The sequence below is a fragment of the Calidris pugnax genome, unplaced genomic scaffold (genome assembly GCF_001431845.1).
Source record: "Calidris pugnax isolate Ruff unplaced genomic scaffold, ASM143184v1 scaffold20, whole genome shotgun sequence".
NCBI classification, from domain to species: domain Eukaryota; kingdom Metazoa; phylum Chordata; class Aves; order Charadriiformes; family Scolopacidae; genus Calidris; species Calidris pugnax.
Window position 1 is genome coordinate 17,847,220 of NW_015094510.1, and position 27,125 is coordinate 17,874,344.

At 37.6% G+C, this 27,125-nt stretch overlaps 1 protein-coding gene across 2 annotated transcripts in view; it reads right to left on the bottom strand.

The window, feature by feature from the left end:
* Nucleotides 1-27,125, bottom strand: part of COG6 (component of oligomeric golgi complex 6) — a 58,095-nt gene that overhangs the window by 2,559 nt on the left and 28,411 nt on the right. For both annotated transcript variants that reach the window (XM_014966023.1, XM_014966024.1), the window contains exons 11-18: nucleotides 26,985-27,049; nucleotides 21,933-22,024; nucleotides 20,145-20,262; nucleotides 10,242-10,373; nucleotides 9,534-9,701; nucleotides 7,451-7,558; nucleotides 5,852-5,905; nucleotides 3,381-3,460 (exon numbers count right to left, since the gene is read on the bottom strand). In XM_014966023.1, coding sequence (XP_014821509.1) covers nucleotides 3,381-3,460; nucleotides 5,852-5,905; nucleotides 7,451-7,558; nucleotides 9,534-9,701; nucleotides 10,242-10,373; nucleotides 20,145-20,262; nucleotides 21,933-22,024; nucleotides 26,985-27,049 — 817 coding nt within the window. The remainder of the gene's footprint in view (nucleotides 1-3,380; nucleotides 3,461-5,851; nucleotides 5,906-7,450; nucleotides 7,559-9,533; nucleotides 9,702-10,241; nucleotides 10,374-20,144; nucleotides 20,263-21,932; nucleotides 22,025-26,984; nucleotides 27,050-27,125) is intronic.

Genomic DNA, 27,125 nt, shown 5'->3' on the forward strand with positions numbered 1-27,125 from the left:
AAACAAAAAAAACCAAAACAAAGGCATAATTGGCAAATTGTAGTGAATATAACTGTGCTACATACAAGGAATTAAAGATAGGGACTAAAAATACACATTGAAAATCAATTACATTAAAAAGCCCTTTTACTTCACCTGTGAAAACAGCTTAAAGTTTAGAAAAAAGCTTCTTCATCTCTTTGTATCGTACACAGATTAACTCACATATATGATCTTGATAACCAAGAAATTACCTTCCTTATTTCTGCAATCATGAAAATAATAGTAGAAGGATTTAATCTGCATACATTAGTTTTTCACCTGCACTCCCCTGTATCTAAGACTGATAATCTTAGTGATCTACCTTCTACCTCCCATGGCTTCTCGCCGTCCTTTGTAAATACACATACCTTTTTTTTTCTCCCATCTGCCAGCAAATACATTCTATTTGCTTTATCTTGATAGCAACTGATTCCATAATCAGTCAAAAGGGAAGAGCTGAAAGTGATAATGGTCAGAGATCTAAAACTTCCCACAGCTTTTCACCAACAATGCTATGAAGTCTGTGTCCTGTTATTTTTCTGGGTCTAAAGCACAGAGACTTGGACGCAAAATTTAACTGGAAAGTTTAATATTTTTGGAAGACAAAGGAATATTTTTATTTTACATTGCCCGCCAAATCAGTTTACTCTAATCACCATGGTGATGTGTTTACAGTTGCAGATGCATTTTCATCTATCAGGAACAGTAGCTACAACTGTTTTGCAGCCAAACCCATGCAAGTGGAACACCAGAAGCAGCTGAGGAAACCAAGGTAACCAAGAATCCAGATTCAGCCCTGCTGCAATACACAGAAAAGGAACAAAGACACCAAAACTGCATCCACTAACATCAGGGCAGTGCTGGATATCTGCAAGTTAAAGAAATCTTCACGACCAAGTGTGTATAACTTCATCTTTTCAGAAAATATTGAGAAATGGAAGCTATGAGAAAGAAGATTAAGAGACAAAACCTGCATTTCATTCTGATGCACAGTATCCAGTTTTTCAATATACGGGATCAACTGTCAATATTACCAGGTTATTAGGAAATCTAGAAACACTATTAGAAGGGAAATACATTTAAAGTGTTCAGGTAAAAGAACTGTCTCTGATCACAGTGCTACTGTAACATGACAATCCTTTAAGAGAGTACTGCACACAGAATTCATGTAAAACAAACTGTGTCGCATCAAATAATACTAAATTTTAAAAAAAGTTCATCACAATATTCCAGAGAACTGAACAGCATCAAATGAGTCTTTCCATCACATAATGTCAGTGTCATTAATCAGTACATTAGGATTTCAGTTGCCATAACAACATGATACATTTTATCACTAACACAAATGGCAGCACTTTCTAAAAATAGTAATTCCAGCATCCAGTTTCTGTGATCCAACAGAAATGAAAAGAGCTTTTCAAGACCAACAACCATATAAATAAATAGCTTAAAACTTTTTAAATGAGCAAACGAATTTGAAAGACAAGAGCATGCACTGGCAAATGTTGGAAGGAATATTCTTCATAATTGTAAAGATTAAATGATACTGCCAGTGAGTGTATCATACGCTGGTCCCTTACCAAAAACACGTGGTCTGATTTTGAAAGCCAAAGAACTCTTGGGTTCCAGCTCAACCATTGGAACAGTGGGTCACAACTATGTGATTTCCAGGAAGGTGTTTTCAAAATTGACATCAAACCTCTGCAAAACTAACTTGAAAATTTCAACTACTATAGCCAGAGATTAAAATTATAGTACCCATTAAATGTCTTGCATGAGTTTTGAGAAACTTCTGAATTCTATTATATAAAATATTGACTATTAAGACTGTGATTCCACAAGCATGCATTCTGTAAACAGGTATCTTAACTTCAAAAGACAAGATGAATTCAGATTAAACCATGCTAAGAGAGTTTAAAAAGCTTATCAATGGGATAAGGCTAAGAATGCATACATGACCAGCTTATCCTGGTTCACCTGACAGAAGAAATTATTAAGTCAAAGTAATTTCACTGTGCCTGACTCTTTATGGTAGCGTAAAGTCTACCTCTGAAAAATTGCTTCTGTGTTAGCAGTGAAAAATTGAGGCTTTCAAAATACTTTTACTGTTATTATGATTTTTAAATAGACCTACATTAAAAAAGAATACCAAGAGCTAAAATATAGGTTTAATAGCTTGACACCTAGAATGAGAAGCTGTAATGCCTCACTGACGTTACTGCACAAGTTTCCCTGTTTCACCTACACTGGAGCAGAACAGCTCCCACACAAGAGGGTGAGCTCTGTGGGCTGAGCCTGGGAAGGGTAACTCCGGCAGAGGGACCCAACAAACTCCTGAAAAGTCCCAGCATCCCCCGTGCCAAGCCATGCACCAGGTGTATGGCATGGAACTGGAAGCCTTTGGATGAGGAGAACCAGGGCAATACAGCTGGATTAGCTGATCGTTGTAGGTTCCCTTCAACTGAACTATTCTATTCAATTTTCAACAATCGATATTTTTCCCTTGACATACATCATTTTCTAATTGCAAGTTAAAGTAATATAATCCCGCTGAGGACAGGTACTAGTAATGACACTCCAAATATTGCTACTTTACATAAAATGTGATGTACTGGTCTCAATTTCTCATATATTTGTAATCTGCAGTGTGAAAAATACTGTCAAGAAAAGTGTTTGACCAATGCAGCATATAATTCTCTGTGTTTAAGTACTACAAAATTCTTCATATGGTTCACATTTAATTGGAAAGAAATTCATGGCACTTTCCCTAGCCTTAGGGTTCAGTTATATTCAAAAAATAAGAAATAAATAATAAAAGTTCTCCATTCCATGCTTCAAAGAAGAAATCGCTAAAAAAGAAAACATATTAGGTGAAGAGTAAAGTAATCTCAGCACAATATTCAAAGAGACAGAATGCCAATACTCTACAGGAGAAGACAGCAAACTTGAAAATTCTAGACCTGACGGAGCAGCAGGGATAAAAGAAATCTTGAGTGGAGAGTTATATGTTTCATCTGTCTTTGGAATGCTTACAAAAGAGTTCTAAAACGATTTACAACTAAGTTGACAAAAAACTGCTGACACAGTGAAACATGTTCAAAATAGATGAATGTAATTCATTTTGATGGTGTCCGTTAAATCAAGAGTAACTACTTCAGAATGTTACAGATTTACATATTCCTCGCTGCCTGCTCAAAAAGAGGAGAGTCAGAACAAAATGAATTGTGACCTGAAGGACAATGCAAATACAATCACAAGCTGATAACTTGAATTCTCATCATGAGCCACTAAAACCTAATCAAATTCATCTTTGTGATCGTTATGCAGGCATAATAGGAATTCAAAGGTAAGGTACTTACTTCACAGTGGCACTCAGAAGGAAATTCAGCTGGGACATGATCAGACTATCTGGAGCAGAGAGATAGCGATCAAACTGAGCCTAGGGGCGGGAGGGAGGAACAGAGAAGATGCAATCAACATAAGAAGTTGCCGTTATATGAAAATAGGTAAAGACATAGATCTCTGAAAAGTGATCACATTAAAATGGCCCCTTCTTATTTGATAAAATTTCCTCTTTTTATATTTTTAAGCTAGAGCCCAAAATAATATACAAATGTTTAAGGTAGAACTTAATAGTCCAAAACAAATGTCTCATGAAACTGGAAGCTTTACTCTAGGACTCCATCACTGGCATATTCAGCACCTCTTCCACCGAAACTTTTTTTGACTCTGAGGGGTATGAGTGGAGGGGCAAATAATGGGAATCCGGCAAATAATGGGAATCCAGCTCCCATAATTACCCATCTAAGTTTCCTATGCAGGTGGGGCACGTATACGTGCACCACCCAAAACTGGACCTACTCTAGTCAGTGCAGAGACAATACAGGAGCCATCAGATGGAAATCTAGTCTGCCTAAATTAGACAGGCTGCACATTTCATTTTACGTGTTTCTTTTTACTTTTTGGCAGGGAATCACTGCTTAATAATCTAATGAGCACTTACATTGTGAAAAACAAGTGCAAGGGACCCTGGAAGTGTTAGAAGCCAGGTTGGATGGGGCTTTGAGCAAGCTGATCTAGTGAAAGATGTCCCTGCCTATGGCAGGGGGGATTGGACTAGATCTTTAAAGGCCCCTTCCAACTCAAACCATTTTATGATCAAATGGGTGACTATAGAGAAGATGGGAGACAGGTCTTCTCACAGCTGAAAACATGAGGAATACTGGATGCATGTTATATTAAAGAAAATCCTGATTAGATAGTAAGAGAAAAAGTTCTCACCAGGGATGTCATCAAATACTGGTTACCCAGAAAAACGGTATAATCTCCATCCTTGGAATTACTCACTCAGGCAAGGCCCTAGGATACTTTATCTAATGATGGCAACCTTCCTGAACACTCCATGAATCTTAAGTTGGTAAACCCTAAAATCCACACCCATCCAATATTTTAATGTGCAAAAAAGTGGGCACAAATGACTAACGAAGTTACTTACAGTTCTCACAAATTAACTTTTGTGGGTTATATGACCTCGTTTGGAAAGCAAGGGAGCTTTAGCTGAGTGAAAGGTTTGGACTTTACTACAACAGCATTTGCAAACACATTTGAACAATTTAAAAGGCTGGGACCTGGAAATCTTTCCAGCTAAGTTGGGAGGTAGTGCATCTGCCTGCAAGTACTCCCTCCACGTGGTTTAAATCCTGGGAAGCCAACAGACTAGACTGATAGATGTGGGTTTGATTTCACCATAGTGGGTTCCATTCTGGTTAAAGTGTGTTCACACAAGCAGACATTAAACAAAGTAATGAAGAAAATAAAACAGTTGGACTCTTAATTATTCAAGTGAAATGACTATGTACTGCTACAGACAACAGAATTACCTATACGTGTTTTAAAGAGATGGTCCCCAAGCTACAGTCTTTAAATTCCTCATTGGTCTACAATACCATGATAAACAGAAAACATTTTAAATGCAAAATGTATAAATATTTATAAGACTGCATGCTGATCTAAGTAAATCACTGAGTGCTCTGTGCCAGAGCTGTGTTCATCCAACCGGCTTGGGAATCACTGGTTTAAAACTTGAACAGAGGAAAACAGCCTACACTGACACAATTAGGAGGGATTTAATATACAATTTAAGAGAAGAAAAAAATATTTTAAAAAAATTATTTTAAAAAGACCTTTTTTTTCGTGGGGATACACATGTACTGCTGGATGAGTGGGCCTCATTTACAGTTAAACTTTCACAATAAAGCTAAACTTGGCTAAGCAAGAAGAGAGACATTATATATTACTGCCTACTGAACTGTGATATTGCTATTTCCATGCAAAATAGCCTTCATACACTCTAAGAAAAAAATATCAGCTGATAATTTGTTTTAAAATATATTGTAGCTTTCAACTTAAAAAATATAACTGTGAAATAACCTAACTTCTGAGTTTAGCTGAACTATTTGCATAAAATCAAAGCCTTAGGACTAAAATTATAAATGATAGCAGAACCTATATTTCAAAGCATTAATTAGAGCTAAGTATTTGCTTTTAGCAATTTAAGATGACTCATGGGATAGCACTCTCGTAAGGAAAGTTCTGTTTCTTAAGGCTTAGAGACTAATATTCTATTACTACCTGCTCATAAATAATTTATGTATTTATTACTTCAAGTGGTCAAAATACTACAAATGAAGAAAGTATTTCTAGACACGTAATTTAGCTGTTCTTAAAGAGTATAACTGGTTAGATGAGTATCTACTACATCACATTATTAACAGTATTCTTTCCCATGCCACAGCATCACCACGATAACATGAAATTATGAAACGCTTACCATTGCAACCTTCAGAGACATGGAATCCATACTTGGCAAATTTGAAAGAGGACCCTAAGAATCAGTAGACAAAGGGAGGGGAGGAAAAAAAAAGTCATACTAGTGAACAGAAAAAGATAAGAAATACATTCTACCAACAGTTCAGTACTAAATTACTATTTGGTCCTACTAAAGGATCTTAAATATTTGGAAACTGAACCACCGTATCAATACTGAGACACTGTAACAGTTCACTTGTATTCCACTGCTCACTTAAATTAAAAATTCAGAATACTGCCTTCTTAATATGTCCTTTTGACTCCTTTTTCTTCCTTCTTCACCATTAAATGATAAACCCCCCAAAAAGCCTTCTATGCTATATAAAGGCCTAGGATAAAAACTGAACTGCAAACTGGCCACATGCCCTTGGTGTTCCACAATTACAGAGCACAACTTCCCTCCATTCATCTGCTCCGGGACCGTGCAGAATTCAAGCCTGCTTGAATCACAGTAAATCTACTGTGCTGGTATGGATTACAATGTACACATGCTGCCTAATCCCCCAGCAAATCCTGTGACAACACCACCTCGGAAATGAAAACTGCTCCATTCTATTAAACAATCTGCCCTGGTTGATTTGAAATTGGTTTTAGAACAGGAGAGAGGCTCATTAATTGGGAATCCAAGCCGAGTTATTAATTGGATTATTTATACATTTATTTATTCATCTTTATACATAAAAGTATGTTGAGCTTGGGCACTTTATGCAAAATTATTGGCTGAAGAAACAACATAAAGCTCTCCAACAGACTTCTGCTTTCTGCAGAAAACACTGTTCTTCACCTTCACAAAGGGACATGGTCACAGCTGACAGGAAGAGGGGCTGTACTAACCTAATCTAACTAACACCCCTCATATAACCACCATGGCTCATGAGGAAGAAAGAACGTGATCTCTGAATTCCACTATACAGCTCGTTCTAAGAAAGCTGAAGTTATCACTTCTCGAATCTCACTGTCTTGGTCCATTCTAGGACCAAGCTAGAGCAATGAGTAAGGACAAAATAAGAGATTATTTCAAATTAAACTCATCTGCCAATTTTTTACAGAAGAAAAACGCAGTAATTGTCTACTGCAGGCAGGGTATCCTCTCTGGGTAGGGTGTTACAGCACACAACGGAAGAAACCCGAATGTTGCCTGCACTCTAAAGCCAGTATGTTCTTGATGTCATGGAAGTGGTATATACAGTCAGCATTTGTGTTTTAGAGCCAGTCTGACCCTGAGACACTTTTTGTTCCATACTGAACTATCTATACAGTTATTCTGAGAACGTACAGGATGTCTGTGGTGTATGGAGCCTGTTGATGGTCCACAGGCAAGTGGCACAGAAGGACTGCTGCGCACCAAACCTGCCAGGCTTGCTGAACAGACAGCAGGGGAAGGGCAGGGGAATCTGTATGTAGTTGCAAGGTGCCTTTATCTAATAGTCCCAGTCTATCAATACTTATCACTGAGCTTTTGCTTTCAGAGGAAGCCTAATTTGCAAAAACACTGGTGCCAAAATGATTCTAGTTGGCAAGTAGGCAGTACTTCCTCAGCATGTACATGATAAAGGCTTACCTGTTCTGGTTTGTGTTGCTGCAGGGAGTTATAAATGTAACTTAGACCAGCTCTTGTCAACACGTAGGAAGCTTGTTCATTTATGAGTGTATCTAAATGAGCTTCAATCTGAAATTTTAAGCATAAGGTGTTTATAAAATGGGCGTGAGAATATTAAATAGAACACGCTCTGCGGTTAAAAGGTCTAGAAATGCAAATAAGAAGAAAACCCACAAATAATAACAAGTGATCAACAAACAAGGAAAAACCACAACTATATACAGCATAATTATTTTATCCATTTACATCTCACATATTGCAAGGAACCAATAATAAAAATATAGATAAATTCTTTCTTCCTAACAGAAGAACCTAACTTTTTTTTTGTATTTCTAAATTCAACAGCACCAAAAATTAAAAATACCAAAGCTCCAATCTTATAAATTGCTACGTAATTTTATTTTGCTATAGTTCTTTGAAAATATGTGATAAAAATAATCCAACTGTTATTTAAAATATTGACAATAGCATGGTAGTTTTACAATACAAAAGAGAAAGAGACAGTCTTTCACAAGGAAAATAAAACTGAAACTAAATCATAATCAGTAATGATTTTAAATTCAATACTAATAAACATCTATTTGAAAAAAGTTAACTGAATAAACAATAGACGAGGAAATTACAGCTATCAATTTTAATTATCTTCATCATGAAAAAAGTCGTAAGTGTATTTTCCATTCTTAGTATAATCTTCATTTTGCAGAGAAACCTAATCAATAAATCCAGTCACAGCAGCAGCAATCATTTTTTAGTTTGAGTAGTCTTGGAAAGATATTTAGATATATATCAATTTTTACTTAATTTTCACAGATAACTACCTCACATTTCATTTATTTTTCTTCCAAATCTAAAGAAAAGCAAAAATTGAAAATATATCAAACCCTAGTGAAATGTAAGAATTCCATGTCTGATATTTTAAGAGTTCACCTTTTTACTCCCTAAAATTGTTTAGAAAAATGCACTTTTTTTAAATCAGGAGGGAAATCTTAATATTTCAATTTGGAGATTTTAACTGTCTCAGAGACTTCTTTTTCTATGAAAAATGTTTCTCTTATTAAATATGCCATTCTAACTCCACTTTAATAACCTACTTATGTATAATCTTAAAGATATTTTTTCAGTCTGTTCCTGTATTTGTAAAACGTTTTAAGAAAGTAAATGGTATTAAATGCATAACCTTCAGTTCGGCTGCTTATTTGAAGAATAAATCAATTGCAACATTTACTGTGAAAAAGAAACTGATAATGGAAATGAGAAATGCCCCAGACAGTTTTCTGGGGTTGTCGGTTTGTTTGTTTCGGTGCTAAAAGGTGCTAGAAATTCTAATTAGGAGTACAAAGCGAAGAAATGGCTCGCAGCCAATCTTTACTGGCATCTTCAAATAAAATGTTGTAACTTTTTCCAAGCCCCCCAGCTCCAAAAGCTCTCCTGAGATATATTGCAGAGATATTCATGTAGCAAAACTATAAATGGGCAGTGTCTATGTTTCCAAGAGTCAAGGGTTTATAAAGTACAGTTTTGTTTCAAAATGGCACCAGATAGGAACTACTATGTGAAACCAAATGAATCGCTCACTACTAGGTGAAACCAAATAAATGAGAAAAGAAAGGCTGAAAGGAGGACTGAAGTAGTAACTTCAGCTATACTACATTTTAGTATAAACTAGATGATGATCTATTATTAACTTAATGATGGAATACTGTCAGCCATTTGACTGTTAGAGCTTTCAACATCCATTTGCTTCTTCTTCAAGTTTACAGATAAATATTAGATTAATTAGGACAATGAAAATGTATACTGATATCTGTTTATCTACAACCAAACCAAACCTTCTAATAATTTTTTTTTATCTGTTTAGAATAAAAGGTGCTGTGTACCATAAGCTCTGATACCTGCTATTTCCTCTGGTCCCTGATCCCACTTCCCTGATTTAGAATTGACCCAAAGCCAACATTACAAAAGATAAAATACGTCCACATCACAACTTATAGTTTGAAAAAAATCAGTATTAAGCTCACTTTCTTTTGGGGCTGTTAAAGCTTACCTGAAACTGTAACATTTCTAGACGTTTGTCAGTAAACTCAAAGAGAGCCAAAGTAGTCTTCATCATGTAAAGCGAATTTACCATGAAGGTTGCCATATCAGCTGTGCCCAAATTACTAGCAGACATAGTACACATTTGCAACAATGGATCTAGCACACAAGACAGAACCTAAAATAGAAAACACACAGAAAAGAGGGAGGGAAGGGAGGAAATCATGTCACACAAGGCTTCTAAGCTCATTCTGTCTCTATCACGTATTTATTCCCCAAAGCAGAATAAAGAGAAATCAGAGTTTCCAACTGTGAAAGCAGTTTTCTACTGGATTTGTCAGCAGGTGATCAGCTACCATAGTGATGGGAAAAGTATAAAAACCTGAGAAGAACAGATTCTAACCTAGCAGGAGGAAGAGTAACCCAGATTAGATAATTGGTAATTGTGCAATCTTGAGAGTGTATTTACTTAATGGAGTAGTAATTGGATAACAGAATTCAGATGCTGCGTTAAGAGTAGCACTCCATACTGTACTGTAATTATCCACTTTGTTAGTCACCCTCTTGTTCACATTACAAACTTGGGCTTGGTAGAAAGCTCCAAAATGGGACCAGACAAAAAAGACCAATGTTTCACCCATCTTTTGTGTACTAACATACACATACTTTTCTTTTTTTTTTTTTTCCTTCTCTTAAGAGCAGTCAAACATTTTTCTACCTGCACAAAGTCAGCTTGACGGGCATCCAGTGGAACGACGGATGAATCGTGAGACGCCAGAACCTCCCGGAGCAAGTTAAGTGTCTGATTTAGTGCAGAACTTGGGCCAAGATCAGGAGGTGGGAGTTCAACCTGAAGAACAAGAAGATTATGTGTTTGTGGGGGTTTTTCTAATTTCATTTACAGCAAACACCAGCCAATCTGTCAGCACAAATGCAACCAGCTATTAATGAAATTACATGTACCCATGCAGAGAAGAATTTTAATTTGACACAGGACAAATCTGGCATGTTTCAGACAATAACTGCCTGCAATTTTCAGCATGACCATCCAATTCAGCAAAGCTTAATTCCTCCTTTTGTTCAGATCATGCCTATTTTGTAATCTAGAGAAACACAAACACTACTGGTTTTGGTTGTGAAAGAAAAAAAAAAATACATTAGCTATCTTAGGTGCCAAAGAGTTCTCTTTGAGCAGGACCTTCTGTAAACCCTCCAGAATGTAGTGCAGGCAGAGCTTCCTTATTAAGGATATTAGGGCCATACTGCAGCAGTTTAATAAAGTCATTTTCTTGACCAGGCTGCACAGCCCCTGTCGTGCTGAGTATGAGAGCTGTGCTCATGGAAGCAACAGTCTTAATCCCTAACAAGTTTGTACCTTAGATTACCAGGACACAAATGAACTGTGCACAAGTGAACCCAACTACATCTCCGTAAACCGCAACGATACTGCAAGAGCTGGAACGCAGGCCTACCTCAAAGATGAGAAGTAGGAATCACAGATGTTTAAAAAACGGAAAGAATAAAAGTTTGTAAGTCTTAAGAGAAAAAACCCCCACACTTTCTGAGTCAACTTATGAAAAGTTGGAGCACTGAAACACATTGACGTTTTATGCCATTTTTAACACAGGTTCACAAACTTTAGCCCTTCTTCGTAACAGGCAAATACCCACTAAATGCTTCATAAAACATTTCTGTAAGATAAAACTCAGCACATCTCTCCCAACCCAAATTCCTCAGCCTCTACTCCAAAGATAGTTGCATCTTCTTGTCTTGAGTGTTGTCTCAAACTGGCTTCCTGCTGCCTCCAGAGCCTTACTACAACCCAGGCTGCTGGCCTCCTCTCCTTCTCCCCTCCTTCCTCTGCCTCCTGCCTACCCAAGGGCAAACACAAATCCAGCTGGATCACGTGTGAGTAAGGAAACCCCCAGCAATACAGAATAACCTAAAGCTTCAAGGCATAATCTCTTTCCAGAAGGATGTAGGGAGAACTCAGTTTGTCCAGGACTGGTGTTTGGGTGCAGCAGAGCAAGGCAGCATGTGCTTCTGCATTGATCTTCAGACTCCAGCTTGACAAGAAGAGGTGGCAGCTTTGGATGGAGCCCCAAGCCACAGGCAACAGGCTCCAGACCTTCCCAAGTGAGTACTACTGATTAATAGTGTAATAATGTACATGTCTGAGTCTCCAAGGAAGAAAAAAAATAAATATCAAAGTGGCATAGGCTGATAGCTAGAGAATCCAAGAAGGAGAATGCCAACAGGCATTTTCAGAGTAGAGCATTTCAGAGCCTCCTGAAAACGAACGTGTACCTAATGAACATGCCACCACAGAAAGAAGAAACAACTCTCTCTCTTTGGAGCCAGGCCTGGCTTTCACACTCTGTGTGTTTCGGAACATTTGAGATACTGTCCATGTCCCCACACTGCTACCAGGACAGATCAAACAAAAACTTTTTTGCATCCTTCTGAATACAAAGTGTTCCTCTATTCTTGCTTTCCAAGAGATAGTATGTTGAATTCGAGGAATTAATGGAAAACTAAATCTAACAGGTTCAGAGAACGGTTGCTGTTCAGCCTAAGCAGACTTGAAAGCATAAAACAAATATTCTAGCAATGAAGTAACAGTAATTCAGAAAGAGGCACTTATTCAGTGCTGATTAGTAGTAAAGCTTACTGAAATTTATAGCACTGAGTGACTTTCTTCTTGTTTATTCTTGTTATTATTAGGAGTATTGATTGCGCCCTGAACACACTGTTCTCAGACCCGAACTGGACCGTGTTCAGGGATATTTTGGCATTAATTTGAGACTAGAGTTTGACGGGGGTTTCACTTCCAACACACACACAGAGATCATGGCAATGATAATTTCAGGCTTCTTTGCACAGAATTTTTGTCTCCTGAAGTAGCTGATGGTCAGAAGCTTTTAAATTAGGTTCATCTTTCATTTCATCTGTTCTTTAAAAGTACACCGTCTTCTAGATGGGAGCAAGGAACAACATTACAGAAGAAGAAAACATGGCAAGAAAAAAAGACTAAGAACATTGGATTCTATTAGGGTTAGCATGAAATTCCTGACTACTGCAATGCAGGCAGAATTATCACTAAGTGGAAGGAAAATTAAAGCAGTGCTATATTCATTTTGAAAAATTCTAACTTTTTGCACATGAATGTAGATCGGTGGGATTTTTTTTCCAGAATTAAAAAGGAAACGAATTCTCCTAAAAATTACAGTGGATGATAAAAGTTGTACATAAGGTTTAGTATAAAAGGCTGTATCTTCATTTAAAGTTCTGTATACCAATCAGTGGGGAAATAATTACTAAGCCAGTAATCTTCCTCCAAATAAACAACCCAGGAAATGTTTCTCTGTCTATGGGAGCAAGTAGCTCAAAGGATGCCTTGAAGGATTTAACAAACAGCAAACGAAAATACAGGAAAAAAAAAATAAGACAGAATCAACAGTCAAGAAGAGAGCTGATGTATACATGTTATGTTAATTGTTTCCTTTCCTCATTTACAAAGAAAGTTAAATGGAAAAAAAAAAGTGCAACTTTTATTCCTATTAAATACAGTGAATTCTATTAAGAAGAGCAGCTTTGTTAGAAGCTCATATGTGCACTTGCAAATACTGAAAATACTGTACAGGTAAGCAATCAAAACTATTTATATAATATCCTGCTTTAACATTTTAACAGTCCAGAAAGAAATGGACATTGTGGAGTGAGTCGAGCAAAGGGCCACAAAGTTCACGAAGGGACTGGAATATCTCCTACACAACCAGAGGCTGTGTTCAGCCTGGAGAAGAGAAGGCTCAAGGGGGATGTTACCAATATGTATAAATACCTTTCTGGGAGGGATAAAGAGGGAGACAGACTCTTCTCAGTGGTGTCCAGTAACAGGTCAAGAGGCAATGGGCACAGACTGAAAGATGGGCAAACAATTTTTTACTGTGAGGTTGGTCAAACACTGGAGGCGGTTGCACAGTGAGGTTCTGGAGTCTCCATCTTTGAAGACATTAAAAACTCAACTGAAAGCAGTCCTGGGTAACCTCCTCTAGCTGAGACTCTTTGGGCAGGATGGTTGGACTAGATGACCTCTAGAGATCCTGTTGAATTCGTCCACTCTGTAATTCTGTGATACTAGTACTAAATAAAACAAGAAGGTAATTTTAAACACAGAACTCCTCAGAGAAAGCACTGCTTAGAGTGACAAACAAAAGCTTGATGGCTTTTTTAAGGCTCTGATCAGCTTTTAATACAGTCTTTTAAAAACCTCCCTGGTAGGGGGTGGAGACAAAGCACTACAAATGTGAAACCTTGCAAAAGGTATCTGGATGTTTCATCCTGTCAATTACAACTGGTAAGTATCAACTACACAAGTTCATTCTACAAATTGAGACAATATTCACCATAGTTAAGTAGCAGTCTGAGGAACTTGAGTGCACGTCTACCAGAGAAGCTTCAGAGAAGGTGTCCTAAGCTCTTTTGAGCCCTGTTAGGACCCTACAGAGTTCACAAAGCAGAATGCCTAATGTCTTGCTTTTCCTTTCAGCTACCAAGTTGGTCTTGGAAGAAAAGAGAATACAAAGGATCTTGCCAGCTTTGCTTCATTCACATGGAGCCATTCAAAACCACAACAGCATTCAGATCGCAACATCAACCAGTCTCATTTAATCTGCCCCACATCTGGTTTCCCTGAAACCTAATAGGTTTCATTCTGACAGGAATCAAATTATGATGGAGAAGTTTACAGTTATTCCCATGAAATGTTTTAATACCTCTCCCACTGATAGATAATGCAATCACAGCATTTAATTTGAATAAATCTTCTCTAAAAAGAACAGCATTAAGGAATAACAACCCCAAAACTTGATTTGGGGTACTTTACCAATAGTCTTCTAACAGCTCAGATATTATTCCAAACTAACCTGTCATCTGCTCTGTCTTTAGTACCCTTATAACTCTCATTCCATTTAATTCAATGTTTGCAATTATTCTTTCCTTTATTAATTGTTCTGGAGCACTACTGAAGCCAGAGTAAGGACAGGTGTACTTGAAAATTCCCACTCTCTAAATATATTAGCTGGTCCAATAAAACATGCTGGCACAGGTTAGTCTGACAGGCTTTTTAAAATGCCTCACCAGTGGACTCATGATTTTAAATGACAATCCTCTCAATACGAGAGAACTGAAAGAGCAGTCCATCCACTCCAGTGCATTAGGTGCTTTGAACTTTGCTTCCAGCTTCATTGGAACAGTTTCTGTTGTTCTGATAATTACTTTCATTATTTTCTCCTACATTTATCATCGTCTGTAAAATGGTAATCTGTATCAGGTTGTTCTTAGTTAGATCCAGACCATGAGTAACACAAGTAGAATCCCAAATCTCTAAACATCTGATTTTTTAGTGCAGGGTCCAAGGAAACATATAAAAGGATACATAAAGTTTGAACCTATAATTCCAATCTGCTTTACTAGCACAGCCTGCAGACCCATGGCTGGGTCCAAGAAATCTAAAAAGAAACAAATATGAAAACAATTTTTCAGCACAGGGACACTAACATTGGCCAAAAGACATTCCGGTTAAACCAGAATATAACCAGAACACAGAAGAGAAGGCTCAGGGGAGACCTTGTAACCGCCTTCCAGTACCTGAAGGGGGCCTACAGGAGAGATGGGGAGGGACTCTTCATCAGGGAGTGCAGAGATAGGACCAGGGGTAATGGTTTTAAACTGAAAGAGGGAAGATTTAGATTAGATACTAGGAAGAAATTCTTTACTGTGAGGGTGATGAGGCACCGGAACAGGTTGCCCAGAGAAGTTGTGGATGACCCATCCCTGGAAGTGTTCAAGGCCAGGCTGGATGGGGCTTTGAGCAACCTGGTCTGGTGGGAGGTGTCCCTGCCCATGGCAGGGGGGTTGGAACTCTGATCTTTAAGGTCCCTTCCAACTCTCACCATTCTATAATTCTAGGAGAACAAACAAATTGTTACTAGAGCCAAAAAGCACTGGCAAGACTGGCCAACACTGTCTCTGAAGGGTAAGATGCAAAGGAGAGACAGCATTTGTAGTAAAAGTTGATGCACTTTAGTTACACAGGAGAGAGGTGGTCATGCATGGCTTCTATACAATGTCAGTGTTGAGCTCTATAATGATCTGAGAATCTCAAAGCTGGTGAATGGCATTTTAAATCCTGAAAACAAAGTGGTTTTGCAGTGACTCAGCTACCAAGCTTCATGTTTCAAGGAGTATCAGAGCCAAAGACACTCCCGTGTGTATTGTCTTTCTTTCATAACAATAGGCTTCCTTCAGGCACTACGCTGAGTATTTCTGTTACATAGATTTCAGATCATAAAGAGCTACCTGAGAAGTCTGAACGAGAACACCACAGAAAGGGTTTCTCCTACTGAAGAGTCTGGACTTGTGTGAACTGCTGACTACCTTATTTTTAAATTACAACCAGGATGCTTGAGATTTTCTGATGCAATGAAAAACAAAAGTTCATAGGAAAGTGCTCCTGAGCAAGCCAGTAAGTACTCTGAAGTAACCAGGGATTTCCCTGTATCATTTACACTGATGGCTTGACAACCAAAAGGGAGAATCCTGATCTAAGACTGCCTTTGATTTTCCATATATCTCTGTGCTTGTGACACTCCTTATGTAACATGGGATTCTTCTGAAAAATAGGAGTGAAGAGAAAGCTATTTCCTTGTCCTAGAAAGAACAGCCTGAAGTCTCAGTTTCCCATTATTCTTCAGAAATTAAATCCCAGGCAGTTTGAAGGCAACACTCAACTCAGCATAATCCATAACCGAGGGAATTAAATTGTCTGTGGTGATGAGGACATCAGAGTCAAATTAACCATCCTGTCATTTGTCTGCATCCAAAGGAAGGGAACTTAAGGAGTTAGCATATTTAATGAAACCTGCTTTGTCAAAAGGAAAAAAAAAAAGTTCCCAACTAGCATACTTAAGAGAAAGATTTGCCTAAACACTACTCTGGTCTACCAACTACTAGATAGACTGCAGATGTGAAAAAAGCATAAGCATATCCCAGCAAGACACAGTAACACACCAGTGTTTCTAGACAGCTCTACCCATGCCACAGCACAAGAGAATCTGCGCAGGGCTAAAGAAACTCCTGTCAAGTTACAAACTCCCTGGTAATTATGACTACGTTTTCTGGAATTGTGTAGCTACAAGCAGCAATTATGAAAATAATTAAATTCTCTTTAAATGAAATAAAAATTGTAGAACTGATTTCCATTCAGAATTTCTTGCTTACAATTTTCAGATTATCAGCAGCAACTGATGAAACTGAGAGAATGCCATCATTAAAAAGGCCTAACTCCGACAGGCTATATTCACCACTTTCCAATGATCTAAACAAAAGAGGCACTTAAGTTTACAGAAATAAAAGCATTTTTTATTTAAGAACACCTTATTAGTATTTTAATCTATTTCCAAAGTTATTTAAATTGCTTTAAGAATCCTATTTTAATAAAAGTAATGGACAGCTGATATTCTTTGAAACAGGCTTATGAATGCCGTAAGATGCAAAATGTAAGTGGAAATAAGGAACCTTGATTTTCAGACCGTCCAAGGGAAAAGTAATTTACTGATATTACAAGTGAGTATTCTCTTTGCGCATAACAGGACCAGCAACAAAGCCTTTGCAATCACAAATGTAAGCACAAAGGATCTGTATTCCAATGCTTTAATCTTCTCTGAAAATAAAAAAAATAAAAATCTGGAAGCATACATAGTTAGCAAAAAGCTGGTAAAAAGGTTGGGATGTGAAGAGAATCCTACTAATACATATACACAATTCTGGTCCGAACACACATTAATAAAAAAGGATGGTAAAAAGCAACCTTGAGTTTCCTTAAACTGTAAAAGCATTGTGACATTCACTACTAAATTAACAAAGACGTATGAAAAGGCATAAAAGCTGGTTATCTCTATATTAACACATAATGAACTAAGTAACACGAGAATTAAATTTAAGATAAAATAGGGTCTTTATCTCATGGAAACTAATGTTTCTCTGAGTGTAAATCAGCCTATTAATTTTGTATTTTTTGTGAAGTAAAACTAATTTCAGTCATGAGGAGATAAGACAGCATTCTATCAATACAGTAGTCCACTCATAAAAGGGTAATAATATAAGGTGCTTCAAAGGACTGTCTAAATCTCTCAGTAACAAGAACTCCAGATCAGTACAGTAAGATTCCTTCTCAGCCATTGACTTATCTCATTGTTAACTCCCATAACACAGAGATTAATAAATAATTGTGGATGCCTTTATTACTCATATATCTAGTCCTCCTCTGAGTCTCTTTAAGCTTCTGACCTCAATTATACTCGGAGGAAAGATCTTCATAGGGCACACATGCAATGTAAAATTGTCAACGTTTTGGATTTAATTTGTAAAATGTGTTTATGAGAAAGAGCAATATTATGATCTTTTTACGTTACATGGTAGGCTCAGTACGCCATTCATTACTTGTAATAAAACACCACTGAAGGTGTCACTGCAATCATCGGCTTCATTTAACGTCAGTAAAATCAGATTCAATTTCTTTATAAAACAATGGCAGCATCTAGACCCAGTTACATCGAGGCTGGGGGTAGAGGGAAGGGGAACTAAGAGGGCAAAGAGGATCGCTCAACCTTCCCATAGTGACAATACAAAGAACACACACTGTAAACTGGGGGATCACAATTCCTTTATCACTCCTTCTTCTACTTCTGAATTCTATGCGTCTCCAAACTGAGACCAGCAAACCACCCAAAACAAAAGTACAAAGGTTGTGGGTTACGTGAGTAGAAAAATTATGCCGGATCCTGTTTGAGTACAGATGTAAGACCCAGCAGGATAAATACAACAGAGGTGGACACTGAGCCGTCTTACAGCTTCAAGCCAAGAAAATTACTTTCCTGAAGCATTACTGCTCTTTACTTACAAAGAATGTGCAAACAAAGTCACATATTTTTGCTAACGCTCATCACTGATTTCTCTTGATAAAAGGAACAACTACACAGATATTTTATTTTAGCTTATGTATTAGGAAGTAAAAGCATTTGAGAAATTCATGCAGAGATAGCATATGCCCACAGCAAGCTGTGCACTTAATTTTTTATTTATTTTTTTGTAAATTCATATTGTCCTCATCCATTATATGTTTTATGAATGCAAGCTTTAACTGATCCTTGAAAAAGCATTAGTAGCAGAGGAACCACTATTGCGATGACACCACGTTCAAACAGAAATACCCCATGACAACCAAAAAATGTATTAAGTGGACTTTAATGTATGGGCTATGGGTAGTAGCAACTACAGAGTAACCCAATAAATGGATGAAACCACTGAAAAGAGTCACTGGGATATACGGAAGGCAAGAAGAGAAGGAACAACTGTTCCTTTGAGAAAGCCATTCCTCAGCTCTTGCAAGAAGACAGGAAATTGGGACCAGACACAAGCTGCAAAGAATGAGAGCACTACCGGGAGACCACAGAATAACACTGACCAAACTCAGAAAATCCCACTGAAGGGTCAGTGAACTACAAAGCTTTGCAAGAAGAATAGCTTCTGTAAATCTATGTATTTTTTGCATTTTTCTTGGTTAAGTACAAATAACTTAGAAGTACATTCACAGAACTTCACTGGTTGTTTTCTACTTTCAAACGTTTTTCTTTTTTTTAACTGGAGAAAACAGTAATAGGACAGCCTTGTTGAACTCTGGGGTTATGCAAAAACTAGGAACCAAGAAAGGCATCTCTCATTGGTTTTAGGGCCTAGTCAACTCATCACATCTCAGGCAGGGATGCCGGATGAAGATCAGATGTGTAGCCTAACAATTTTCTTTGACTTTGCTTAGATTTTAGAAAGGTGAGATTTAATGGGCGGATCCACCAATAGTACCACAATACACACACAGCAGTAAGAAATTACAAAATAACTGTATTTGTTACTGAACAATGGGAAGTTCAAAGCTATAAGCAGGAGAGAAAAAGATACCAGGAAATAGATGCTGTCTTAGGTACAATTTTTTGGTATAACAAATGTATTCAGCTTTTAATGGCAGCAACGTTCTTGTGGTAAAACTTATTTCATAGAGACAGAACACACAAGTTTTGTTTTTACTTAGCTTGCCATCTTGGAATATATTTCGTAACTTCAAGAAAGGAATTATGCACATGAGTAATTAACTATTGATCTGATGATGCATGAATACAAATTACCTAGCTCAATCAGCTAACGGCTCTACCGCAGTTAAGGAAATTTCCTTTTAAAAATATATAAACTGCTCTGTAGACAAATACTGCTAACAACAGTATATTAGTCATATTTTCACAACAATATAACTATTAAAAGAATTAAAACATAAATAGGAAGGTTTTTTTATGTAGTTCCATAGCTAAAATGCAGGTTAGACTAGTTGGCCTTCAAAGGTTTTTCCCAACCCAAACTATTCTATGATTCTAAAACAGAGAAACTACAAAACCTCCGTTTCAGGAAAAGTTGACATATAAAACAGCTATTCAACTAATAGTCTTACTAGACAAAAAGGGAAATGAAAGTGTGTTTTGAAATACGAAAGTTGTATGATTTTGAAACCAACCTTGTCCATTAGTTTACTTGCATGAAGACTCAGGCTATTAAAGAATATTTTCTTGCTCAACAAATGCATTTCTTCAATTGTTGTCAACAGCGTGGCTGCACTGTTGCCTACGATACCACTGAAAACAAAATTAGGATTAATTAAATAACCTAGAGGGGAGGAACATGACAGGGTCGTATACTTTAGACAACATTTCAAACACAATTATTTTCAAAGTTGAAAATTTACAACAAATAATTGCAGAGCACAGTTCTCCATGTTAGCTAAGAGATACACTCATAAGATGACTGTGAGAACAAGCTTCATCAACTATGTCTATTAACTAAATATTAACTACAGGTTTTGCACAAACTTTTTAACAGTTCTAAAGTTTACTGGATTTTCATTTTGTTATTCTATAAATCTACTTCTGTTATAGAATACAGATTACAGAAACAAAAAGGGCTTATACCTATTCTGTCATACTGTCCTTTAGGGATAGTATAATCTCTCTTGTTTCTTCATTGCACTGTTAGGCATCTCAAAATATGTAAGGATCCATGCCTTGTTATTCAAGTGCCAAGGTACTACACTTAGCACGGACACCACGTAAACCTTAAGTGGCACTACATCACTATGTTCCTCTCACAGACATATCTGATGTCTAAAGTGAAAGAACTTTTAAACTACAAAAATGGCAGTAAAAATTCATTGCATCATAATAGGACTAATTTAAACTTGTAGCTTGATTTTCAGATTATAATCTTGTTGCATTCAATAGATCATTTCTCAAACTGCATTTTCCCTTTGTTAGTCAGGTGCACTTGCTCTACTCAGGGGAAATTATTCAGCTGGCAGAAGGTACTTCAGTGGTCTTTAAACAATGTATCATTAATGAGACAGAAAGCAACCCTAAGATTGCCCAAGACCTGCCATTTTAACACCACATTTTCAATTGCACCAAGTTTTGTAACCACTGCGAAACAGTAACTTTGGAGACAGAGAAATGACAGCAAAAATCTTTCAGGTTTTTCTGACAATAAAATTATGAATAGGTCTTATCTATGTTCTACCATAGACCTGTAGTGCCATCACAATTGAGGACTTTAAATACAGTGGGAGGCGCCCAAGAACCACATATCCCAAGATCTAAACGTCTTTTCAGAATAAGCTCAACTAGTAATATTAATGATTCAATTTCTCAACACTTCAGTCCAGGGCTGTGTAAAAGATTTTTCTTCCTGCTGTTTCTAACCAACATGAAATACTGCATATGCCACAATGTATAAAATCAACAGTTCTGGCTTTTCTCCAGCTTCTGTGCTCCTGCTGGCATTGGGAATGTTGGAAGGGGATTGGGGCACCTTCAACAGTGAGATATGGAATGAGGCAAGCATCTTCCCAACAGAAAAATGCAAGGGCATAAATAAGAAATATGCTATCAAAACATAGTTAAGGAAGAAGAGAAAAACTGAAGTGCTAGAGATAATTTCATTCTAACATTTTCTCAAAGGGGGCTTGACTTTGTCATCTTAAATGTTCCGTGTAGTTTTTTTCTATTGTTCCATGCAGATACAAATAATATAAAGAAACAGTTTCTGTGGCAAATTGATACTACCTTTCAAAGCAGATTTGATATGAACTGAAGAATGACAACAGGTAAGTGGCATCTTGCTTGATATCACATTTCTCCTTTATTCCTTAGCATAAAGCAAAAACTAAGGCACAAAAATACTCTTTTTACTACATTAATCATTATACATACAATTAAAAAAAAAAATCTTTAACACACTTTGTAATTTTGCGTACCTGATAGTATGGTGGTAGAACTTGAGAAGATTAGAAATCTTGTAGAGTAAAACTGCTCCTGGCTCAGCAACAATCACCTGCTCAATTCTAACCTGCAGAATAAATAAATACAAGCATCCTTCAGGTCATACAGTTCAAAAGCCAACTTCTGTGATTTTATATGCAATATGCCTTATTTTTGAAAAATAATTTTAACCAGAATCAGAGAATTACAGAATGATATGGGGTTGGAAGGGACCTCTGGAGATCATCTAGTCCAACCATCTCTCCAGATGAGGTCCACCTAGAGCAGGTTGCACAGGAACTTGTCCAGGCAGGTTTTGAACGCTTCCAGAGACAGAGACTCCACCACCTCTCTGGGCAGCCTGTTCCAGTGCTCTGCCACCCTCAAAGTAAAGAAGTTCCTCCTCATGTTTAGATGGAACTTCTTATGTTCAAGTTTGTGCTCGTTACCTCTTGTCCTGTCACTGGGCACCACTGAAAAAATGATGCACCCCAGGATGCCACTGGCCTTCATGGCCACAAGGGCACATTGCTGGCTCATGGTCATCCTGTTGTCCACCAAGACTCCCAGGTCTGACCAGAAATAAATTTAGAATGAGACTGTTCAGTTTACTATAACATTCTGCTTGAACCAAAGCGCTTCTTGGTTGCCAAGCCTCTGGGTAGAAGAGAAGCAGGTTTATGTATTCTATAAAAAAAAAAACAACCCCAAGAAACCTAAAAAACCCCTCATTTCCCTATAGATTTTTGTTGCAACTTGTTATTGAAAATTTCAAAATAATGAGATCATTTGACGGATTAATACCAGCGCACACTGGAATTCTCCCCAGCACTGAATAGCAAGAACAGCTGCAAAGCTGCAAGATTCCTAAACTACTACAGTTGATCATTAGCACCATGCAGCAATTCAGAACATCTGATGTATTATGCATTTTACCCAAAAGACAAAATTTCACCCGGATTAATCTCTCCTTCACTTAAAGGAGAGATTATATACCTCCTACCGGTATTTATATTTATTTATAACTAATGATCAGCTATGTTGACTGTTTATCTCAACCAGGAGATACTGGCTACGCAGACCAACACAGTGCTGACTCTCTTTAGAGCTGAACAGTTGATGTCTTGTCTCCGTGGCGCACACAGTCTCAGTCCACTCACAAAAGGCTGCCCCAGGGTCAGTTTTTGGGCACTTCTGAAGCGGCCAGACAGTGACTTATCACTGCAGCGTTGTCCCATGTGCCTGCCTCTGAAAGGGCTACACACAAATCACCAGCTGCCACCCGCTGCCCCCAGTTATTCGTCTGCTGCTCCAGGGAACACGATGTGCGGCACTGCCGCCTTCCCAGAGCCAGCTGCAGGGAGAACGAACTTGAGATCGTGCTTCCTCAACCCTCTCCCTTTGCATCTAAGTCAGAGACCAAAAACTAAGAGTAATTTTTTGACTCTCAGGCGCAGTGCTCAACGCACCAAGTTAATTTCAACTTGGCTCTTCAATGCAGGTGTATATACAACGCTATATATATACACAAATACTTGTCTCCAATGATGCATAAAATGTCATTTGGGCACAGATACTGAGTAGAGTCTAGGTGTACAGCAAAAGAGAGTAAGAAAGGCAAGGGAAAAAGAGGAAAATCATAATATTAACAACAAAAAAATAGCAGTAACTAAAAAAAAAAGAATTAAGAAGTAGAAAAAGGCAGAATAGGCAGAAGGAGATAAACAAACAATAAACAACACAGAAAGGACATGGACCGGCTGGAACAGGTGCAGCGGAGGGCCACGAAGATGATCAGAGGGATGGAGCACCTCCCCTATGAGGAAAGACTGAGGGAGCTGGGATTGTTCAGCCTGGAGAAGAGAAGGCTCCGGGGAGACCTTATAGCGGCCTTTCAATATCTGAAGGGTGCCTATAGAAGAGCTGGGGAGGGACTCTTTGCCAGGAAGGGTAATGATAGGACAAGGGGAAACAGTTTTAAATTGGAAGAAAAAAGATTCAGATTAGATCTCAGAAAGAAATTTTTTACTATGAGGGTGGTGAGACACTGGAACAGGTTGCCCAGGGAAGTTGTGGATGCCTCATCCCTGGAGGTGTTCAAGGCCAGGCTGGATGTGGCCTTGAGCAACATGCTCTAGTGGGAGGTGTCCCTGCCCATGGCAGGGGGGCTGGAACTAGATGATCTTTGAGGCCCCTTCCAACTGTAACCATTCTGTGATTCTATGATTCTAAATATTTTACAGTTAGGAAGAAAAAAAGATAACTCAAAAAACAAAGCAGGAAAAGAAGCATCGCTACTTCCCACGGAGAAGTCTTCACTGCAGAAGAGAACCAAAATTTGCAAGTGACTCAACCTAACCTGCTCAGGGAAGTTCTAGACTTAGAGCTCTTACTGCTTCTTAAGCCTATGTGTCCTGTAGTCAGTTGACCACAAAAGACTGAAGTCTACATAAGGCATCAAAAACAGTTTGTTTTGGTGTCATCTTATGTGCTATGGAAAAGATGAGGACTTTAATTTAAATGCTTTTTAGGGTCCTCCAATTTCCATCTAAAATGCGAATCCTGTGAGAACAACCACTAGAGAGTACTCAAGATTCACCTGGATAGCTAAAACCAAAACCAACTACCAGTAAGAAAAGTGGACAATTTATACTACATATAAGCATAATCCTGCTTCAAAAATAAAGGAAATAGCATCATACTGTACATTCGCATGGAAAGGCATAAAGCAGTAAGAAAATTCTACATAATTCTCTAAGTATTTAAAAGTGCTTGCGGAAATTCTATGACTAGGAATTTATCAGGCTATTTTATACTTCAGCATTGACTCAAATCAAAGTGACAGCTTTGCAAACATCAGCAGAAATCCGCTAGAAAAGCAGTATACTGTGGTGCAACACAACTACAACAAAGAGTGTTTTCCCCCAAATTAATGCAGTTATTTTTCTTTTTGTGGACAATCTTCAGAAAGAACAATGTATTGTAGAAAAGACTCCTCCAAACTAAGTCTATTTTTGTTTTTCCTCTCAACACCATGGCTTGCAATTTTCTAACTGCATTGTATAAAGGCTTTTCTACTTGGGGGTTTGGGTTTTTTTCTGCTTTATTGCTAGGGAAGATTTCCCCAGGGGAAACAATAACTACTACATATTTTACATTGGGAAGTCTAGACTAGAAGTGAACTAACATAAGTTGCATTCTATTAAAATACAGAATACAATGGGAAGTATTTAATAGTTCTTTTAGGTTTATTTTTCGTTTTTATTAGCACAGTAACTACCTACCTATATTGTTTTGGGGGATATTTCTACAGATAGCAGAAGCACACAAACGTAAACAGTTTGTCAATTAAAATGAAAGATATTTTTTTACCAAACTGTACAAATCACAAGTACTCAAAGCAAGACCAAAACTCCTTCTGACTTAACAACGGTTTGATTCCATCCCTAATTACTTTGTTGGAATGCACAGAAATACTGAACTCAAACATCAGCATTCAGTATTAACTAAAACATGCACGAACACAGAAAACTTGGAAAATATCTTCAAAAAAAAAAAAAAAACCAACCCTGGGCAATTAGCTTATTTGTGTAACATGGCAGGTGTTTTTCAACAGGCCAAAACCAAAAGTCTGTGAAGAATGATCGTAATTATATGGCAAGAGGCACAAAGAGAAACACAGGAGGTTCTCTCTGAACATCAGGAAACACTTTTTTGCTGTGAGGTTGACTGACCACTGGCATAAGTTGCCCATAGAGCCTGTGGAGTCTCCACCCTTGGAGGTATTCAAAAGCCATCTGGACACAGTCCTGGGCAACTGGCTCTACGTGGCCCGGCTTGAGCAGGGAGTTTGGACCAGATGACCTCCAGAAGTCCCTGCAAACCTCAGTCCTTCTGTGATTCTGTGACGTTCCAAATGGCACTTCCTTGATTTTTACCTCTCTTCAGACCTTATCTCTTTCTTATGGGGAACTTACATACAGTATTCAGAACCTACCTCTTAACATTTGAGACTTAAGTATTTGGCAACTTGACACAGTTGTTACAGCTACAGCTGCCTAAGATAAATTCATTATAATAGTATTTAGTACAGCAGATTTTTAAAACGCTTGGATTTATACACTGCACCACCAGGCACTTATTGGTATCGGCTCCATCACCTTGATTATTTTACTCTGAGCTTATGTGAAGCACATCCAATAAAAAAAGACACTCAATCACTTGATGGATCATTATTAATGATTTCTATCAAATGGGTCCCCTAAACTGACTAAGGCTGTAGCTAGAAAAAGAGAACTGTGGAGGGATATGACAAAAATACAGCAAATCAGGGCAGCATAAAGATGGTAAGTAGGAAAACAATTTTTCATGGTCTCTTTCAATACAAGAGCTGAAGTTACTAAACAAAAACAAACAAACCTAAAAGGAACGGGCTTTCCACACTGCATACAGTTAAACTGTGCACTTCCATCCTGCAGGATATGTTGTGAATAACAACATTTTATATCAATATGACATATTCATGCAAGAAAAATCTATTGAGGTCTATTAAATACAAAGACAGTAGCTATGGCTCAGTAAGTTCTCAGTACCTCCACAAACAGGCAAGGAAACTATTCTACAGAAGTATCATGACAGGACTGCATAACCTGCACGCTCTTGCCTAAGCATATACTAATGGTCACTGTGAAAAACGCTGGTCAATTAAATTGATTTTTCATTTGACCCACTACCACCATTCCTATATACTTATCCTAAAGCAAATTTTTTGTACATAAGCTCTCCTGAACTTAGGAAAAGTAAAAAAACAATAATAATCAAGATACAGATTTAGTATCCTAGTATCTCTCACTATATGACTACTTAGACCAGGTATCTATGAACTATGGAATCTTTAATTTTGAAGGGTTTCATGATTCTCAAAGTTGAGAATCTAACTCTTAATCAACGGCAATAAAAATACATTGCAAGATGGGGACATAGGTTCTGGAGAAACGTGACAGAACAATGTTCATATTTAGAATGCTAAAGAAAACAAAATACTTCACCTTCAGAGGCCTGCAGACACCTTCTGTGATGTGCCCAACTACTTCTTGAATATTTTCTTCCACACCTACAGTTAATGCAAACACATGCTAAGATTATGCAAATGTAATTCTCTTTTCTTCAAGACTATGAAATAAATAAAC